This window comes from Poecilia latipinna, unplaced genomic scaffold, assembly GCF_001443285.1.
Source record: "Poecilia latipinna isolate Pla-1442-1.1 unplaced genomic scaffold, P_latipinna-1.0 Scaffold1486, whole genome shotgun sequence".
In the NCBI taxonomy this organism is placed as follows: Eukaryota; Metazoa; Chordata; class Actinopteri; order Cyprinodontiformes; family Poeciliidae; genus Poecilia; species Poecilia latipinna.
In genome coordinates this window covers 158,976-165,317 of record NW_015114102.1, presented here as the reverse complement: position 1 = coordinate 165,317, position 6,342 = coordinate 158,976, and the positions used below count along the sequence as shown (strand labels likewise).

Genomic DNA, 6,342 nt, shown 5'->3' with positions numbered 1-6,342 from the left:
TATTAGGCCTATGTGTTTTAACATTCACCGGCAAAGTTTAAACAGGTGGTAAAGACTATTATTTATATTCTTTCACTCTGTCAAAAGTAAGATACATCCTAAATCTTCCGTTTTTGTTTTGAAAGTTTCCTAAAGACACGATGTGAGGAAGAAGAGGGAGAAATCTATACAGAGAGACGGATTCACTGCAGCACGGATGAATCTCACATCGGATTTTGGACTCGTCGGCTGAAAAACATATATATATATATATATAATTCAGTATTAATCATTATTTATTTGTGCCATTATTAATCTTTATTTATTAGTGTTTGTATATAAAATATGTATTGATATTACTAAATAATTTATTAAATAAATTACATCGACATCAGAATATTCCATTCCTATTCTATTGTTATAGCCACTAAGCATATTTAACATTTAACTATGATGAACTATGTATTAAAAACATACTTAAATAATACAATTGTTCATAAATGTTGCTTTGATAGATGTTTGAATATGGTTTCCAGTAACAAAAAAGTATGTTATGATCGATTAAATCCGCTGATACGTCATTGTGCTGCTAAACACATAAAGCTGAGTGGAGTGGTGGACCGCTCCAAGATGGCCGCCCTAAATCTCGTCAGCGACAATAGGCGAGAGCGGTCCATGAGGCGTCTATGCTTATATTATGTCTATGGTGGAGCATATCTTAAGATTTTGAAGTTGCCGTCCGACCGGAGCCAGCTGGCTCTTGTTAAAGTGCTAAATATATTCATATTATAATATGAATATATAATTCATATTCCGCCATGGTTGTTTTTTTTTTCCCTGCTTGCGCCGATCAGAATAGTCGGATGAACGCGACCTGGCCGTTAGGTCACATTTAAATCGGATACCCAAGTGGCCCGGGTCGTATTCGGAAAAAAAATCGTCCTGTGTTCTTCAGGCTGCCATGAAAGTTCAGATATGGATCGAATTACGTAAAAAAAAAAATCGGAATTGGGTCACTTCAGTCTGCAGTGTGAACACTGCCAAACTGAATTTAATTATTTTCTAAGTGAAAGAGAACTCTGCTCATACAATGAAATTTCTCAATAGATTAAGTTTGTTTTTGAATCTTAAGTAAATATACTGTGACATTGCTGCTTTTTCAAATTTTATAGAACGCCTACCTTCGCTGGTGGCCTGTTCTCTATTTTGAAATCCTACTTTGAGCAAATTGGATCCTATGATGACCAGATGGAGTTCTGGGGAGGGGAGAATCTAGAAATGTCTTTCAGGGTAAGAAATGTACATGAAATGCAGTGCAAACATATTCATACCATTTAAGCTTGTTAACATTGTTCTATATTCTACAGATTAGCACAAGTATTGCATATTGGTTAAGTGAAAGGACCCTCCTGCTGGCTCTGATTGGTTGTTTTTGACAGCTGTGCATTTCTACAGATGGCTGTAGAACCACAGAAAGCAGTCAGAGGGGCTAATTTTTTTCACAGATTATCTGACTTGTATTATACTGTCAAGACATAATGACATTTTTAACAAATATCTAAAAAACACATTTTTATAAAAGTTGTACTGCAGCTTTTATGGGTAAATATTTTTTAAAAACAATGCACCTCTTTTCCTTGCACTTGAGGATTATACTAACTTTCCTCTGTCACATTAATTCAAATTCAGAAATACTTGACCTTGTAACTCATTAATTCAAAATTACATTTTAACAAATAACATTAAGATTTATGATGTGAAATAGTTCAAGCGTCATGAATACTTTTGCAAGGCGCCACATGCCTTGAAAGGTTTTTAGTTAAAGTTGCCGGGTTTTTTTATGCTGCAGGTTTGGCAGTGTGGAGGCCTCTTAGAGATCGTTCCTTGTTCTGTTGTCGGCCACATTTTCCGCAAGAAGAGCCCTCACAGGTTTCCAAATGGTAGCACAGTCATCCTCCGCAACTTGGTGCGTCTGGCTGAGGTCTGGATGGATGACTACAAGTGGATCTTCTATCGCGCAAACAGAAGGGCTGTCTCCATTTTTCGAACAGTAAGAATAAATAATATCTTGAAATTAAGCATTTTATTATTGCCATTATTCACATAACCTTGCTGTGTATACGTTTTCATTTACTTTCCAGGATTCATACGGCGATGTTTCTGAACGCCGTAAACTCAGAGAAAAACTTAACTGCAAGAACTTTTCTTGGTACCTGAACAATATTTACCCAGAGGCGTATGTCCCTGAAATCAGGCCCATCATCTATGGACAGGTACCTACTTTGTCTTCCAGCCATTTGTGTTTTACAAAAATATTTGACTGCATTGTTAAGATGTTGTCAAAATTCAGATTCACAAACCTCACAGTTCATCATTTTGTTGTTCATTATAATGAAGTTAAACAACACTGGTTACGGCTGCCGGCTGGATGTGGGAAAAGTCAAAAACCGCTGGAAAGAGGGCCAAATCTTCAAATGTAACAACCGAGGCGAAGCGCAGGTATTGCACCTTTGGTCAAATTAGCCTTTCTAAGGCAAGATCCCACATTTTTAAAATCTATTTTGAGCTCTTTGGAGTTTATCAATGGAGTCAAGTTTGTTTTTGCATTTTGTGGGACCATTGTTTTTGTCTGTAGCTACAGTAAATGCAATTTCAAATTGAAAACTACGAATCAAGGTTTTGTGAAAAGCGATGCCAAACAATAATAAAATAGTGCTAATGTACTTCTTATATACTTTTAATAATATAACTAGACAGACATTTTCATTACTTTCTGTTGGTTTATTATTGATAGTGGACAGCACCTGAGGATGATATGAAAGTTACTGGGGGAATAGTAATCTATGGGACAGATTTTTTCACAGTTGTTTTTGTTTGGATCTATAAATAACCTCATAAAGCAGTTTAAAAACATTAATAATGAAAGTGATTACTTTCTTCATCTAAATGTTATGTGCGTTTCATTTCTAGTATTTTGAGTATACCTCCAAGAGTGAAATTCGACTCAGTGCTAGCAATCAGTTTTGCTTGCATGCCAACTCTGAAATGGCTTTGGTTTTTCTTGAGCGGTGCGACTCGAAGGGAAAAGCGGCACAAGAGCAAATCTGGATCTTCACAAAGGTGAATTAATGTATTTCCACATCATCTTAACCTTTTGCTGTTACAACACTGGCTTTGTTGCAAAGGGAAGAAGAAAGATTTCTATTTCCTCATTCTTGCTGCTCAGTTGTGCGCTTCTTAAATATTCAAAATGACATTCTACATTTTTTACTGTTTTGGCAGAAAAACCAAATGAAGAACCCTTTATCAGACAAGTGTTTGACAGTCGTCGGTGGCAACGTAATTTTGTCTAAATGCAGATCCACCTCAGAGAATCAGGGCTGGGTCTTCATCCGACCGAAGTAAGAGACTTCGAGCATGTGGCCTGACTCTGCTACCAGTGTTTCCTGAATAAGGTTTAAACATAAACAAATTAGGAAAATGGTTCCAGTGAATCAAATCTTTGTACTGGGAACAAAGATGCTTATCCACATCACACAAACCCAGAGGCTGTTATCTAAACATAATTTTTTTTTTTTTTTTTTTTTTTTTAACTTATTTTACTCAAAGTTGCACAACGCCTAAAGTAGAACCTGACTTTAGGCCTTATTACAGGTTACATTATTTATTTAAAAGATAGAAGTAATTAAATTACTTCTATTACAAAATGACCAACAGAAATAACAATGTTATTTCTGTTGGTCATTTTGTCTTTCATTCATGTCTGACTTGCAGCATATTTATGCAGACTAATTTCTTTTGAACTTTTTATTTTATTTTAAACTCTTTTTCTAAACCTATTATGAGATTTAAACTAATCCTTAATTTATATTGTGCCGTGAGGCCCCCTACTGGACTGGAGTTCCTCAGCAGCTTAGTTTGTATTTGACTGTGATTGACTCTGTTAATCATATTAATTACGTTTGAATTATTATGCCCTGTCTTTGTGAAGCACTTTGTGATTTTCATTTTTAAAAGATTGCATATTTAAATTAACACTTTAACCATCTTAGTAAGTATTGCTACGGAATACCTATAATAGCTTCAAACTGGACTTTAGTGAGTATTTTTCACCACGTGATGGTAGTTCAGTCCTGTCTCCTAAATAAAGTTGTATGAGGAATATCTTAAAGCCACATTGAAAAAAAAAAAAGAAGTCTTACAGTTTAACTTATTTGAGTTGTACATAGTATGCATTTATATATATATTTATAAGAGGGCGAGTGGAAGTGGGGGTAATATTTGTTTTACTTACTTTTAAGCATATTTTGTTTGGAATAGTGAGCATTTGAAAGTATGAACTCAATATGAATGGGTATGCATGAAGTTTAATATTTAAAGTCAAGTGTGTGTATATATATATATATATATAATATATGCAAGTCATTGTAGCTACTTTTTGACCAACACAATAAAGTGGTATATTTGTACTTTGCATTGGTTAATTTATTTAAAATGTTTGTATGTATGCATGTTTGGGTACTTTTATTACTTCTCTTTTATTGGGCTGACATTAATATGGGTTCAGTTTGAAATCAAATTATGTATTTTCCAAATTCTTTGTAAAAAAAAAAATTAACAGGAACAACCTATAATGTCAGGGAAAGTTGGAGGTTGCTTGGTGCATTCAACGTGTCTTGGAAACCAAACCAGCCAAAGTGTTAATAGATTGTTTATACCTGCAACTTTTATTATATTCAATGAACTTGGGAGTCAAATTAAAAACTAAACCAATGCATGCTTGGCAACCTACAACTGTCACAGTTGGAATATTTACTTCATAAGGTGCTCTTATTGTTTTAATGACTGGGAACTCAGGAAATCTGATCTACAGTTACAAAGATATCACACCTCAGAATGGTCCACTGTTCACTTTCCAACACGGCTGTTATGTATAAAAACATGGGAAATGTTGCAGGTATAAACTGTTTATTATGTGGGCTTTTTCTTATTAAACCACTGTGGACACAAAGTATTACTTTGGCTTAGAATGTGTGTGTGTGTGTTTTTTGCCACGTTTTAAAACAAAAAGGGGGTACAGTATCAATTAAATCCCACTTGTTTTTTCAACATTCACATTTTTATATTCTCATACTGAAGAAACTGCTTTAACCAACTTGTGCTACATTTATGTAAATATAGGTTCTGGCTAAGATCTGCTCTAAAAAGAAAAAAAGTACCTTGTAAACATTATTTTTAGAATTGTCTCCATACTCTAAAAGAGATCCCCAAAACAATGTGGGAACAAAGCTGGACCTATCATGGTGGTGCAAAGTTACTGAAATACACCGAAAACAAAGAAGAAACATTGAAGTATGTCCTCTAAGTATACGTTTTTACACTGTAGTATTCAGGCAAGCGTTCGTTTGGGGGCGGAGTCTCTATCTTTCGCCCCGCCCACATTCACGCTCGATGACGTCATTCGCTTCTCTCAGTGATGGGATCCGCCGCGAGCGCTGGTGAGTTTGTGTTAAACCAATAAAATCTCTCAGTTTTGCCTTGTCATCTCAACAGGGAAGTAGGCAGCACTTACAAATTCACGTCGCCAGGCTTGGCTTCCGTCGCAGGGAGGGAGTTTGCAGAAAGCCTCCGTCCCGTCTCCGGGTCTGTTCAGGATTTAACAGCCAGGTTATCATCTTCTTAACAAACCTGTAAGTAAGTAGCAGGACTGTTCGCTTCACCGGTGTTAACTTTGACGCTTGTTACCGTTAGCTGCCGTTAAGCTAGAGGCTGTTAGCTTGCTGTACGCTTCAGTTTTGGGTTTGTTTCTTGCTACAACAGCCTGTGAGACGGGGGAGTTGATAGCTGAGCTGGGATGAGAGCTTTGTTGTCGGGCTTTAAGCACAGCTGCTGCTCACGAACACAATCACTCCTGATTGTCAACAAAGAGCTATATTTAAAGGTAATGTTCGCTGCTGTCAGCTTTATCACGCTCTGTGGTGCAGCAAGGTTTAACCCTAAATACAGGATTTGGGGAGGATTTGACTAATATCATTACGGTTGGTTGTGTGCAGCCTTTTGACATGAACCCAAGGGGCTTGAGGTGTACTTTGTAAAAGAGACCCAGCAGATCAGGAGAAAATATTGAACAAACTACTGTTTCCTTATTAGTTGGAATTCACTGCTTTTTAGATGTTAAGGTTGTAATTGACTGGCATTTAGTAATGTTTTATAGTTTCAAGCAACGAGTCCTTGGCTTTCTGTTACTGTAGTATTTAACATTTTTTTCCATTTGCTTGCTTAACTTTAGCTGATTTTAGTTTTTTTTTTTAAAGTCTAGACTTTTTGTCTGAATGCTGAATGTTTTCAGTAATGTTAGTGAAA

The 6,342-nt window shown here is 36.0% G+C and overlaps 2 protein-coding genes across 4 annotated transcripts in view; both read left to right on the top strand.

The window, feature by feature from the left end:
- Positions 1-1,117: 1,117 nt before the first annotated feature.
- Positions 1,118-4,990, top strand: LOC106963007 (polypeptide N-acetylgalactosaminyltransferase 6-like). The gene is made up of 6 exons (XM_015057715.1): positions 1,118-1,269; positions 1,829-2,029; positions 2,121-2,252; positions 2,377-2,478; positions 2,950-3,099; positions 3,262-4,990. Exons 1-6 carry the CDS (start codon positions 1,228-1,230, stop codon positions 3,382-3,384), a joined length of 750 nt encoding a protein of 249 aa, XP_014913201.1. The 5' UTR covers positions 1,118-1,227; the 3' UTR covers positions 3,385-4,990.
- A 499-nt stretch (positions 4,991-5,489) lies between these two features.
- Positions 5,490-6,342, top strand: part of LOC106963014 (glucose-6-phosphate 1-dehydrogenase) — a 15,474-nt gene continuing 14,621 nt past the window's right edge. The window contains exon 1 of one of the 3 annotated variants that reach the window (XM_015057726.1): positions 5,490-5,669. The gene's annotated coding sequence lies outside the window, so the exon portion shown is untranslated. Of the gene's footprint in view, positions 5,674-5,816; positions 5,921-6,342 lie in introns of those variants that run through there. The other 2 variants (XM_015057727.1, XM_015057728.1) reach the window with 2 other exon arrangements.

What these genes read in the sequence shown, in the direction of transcription:
- LOC106963007 (XM_015057715.1), top strand. Translation starts at nt 1,228, where the DNA reads ATGGAGTTCTGGGGAGGGGAGAATCTAGAAATGTCTTTCAGG. An exon ending in CTGTCTCCATTTTTCGAACA is followed by an intron (nt 2,030 to 2,120) that starts GTAAGAATAAAT and finishes TTTACTTTCCAG; the next exon opens with GATTCATACGGCGATGTTTC. An exon ending in ACAACCGAGGCGAAGCGCAG is followed by an intron (nt 2,479 to 2,949) that starts GTATTGCACCTT and finishes TTTCATTTCTAG; the next exon opens with TATTTTGAGTATACCTCCAA.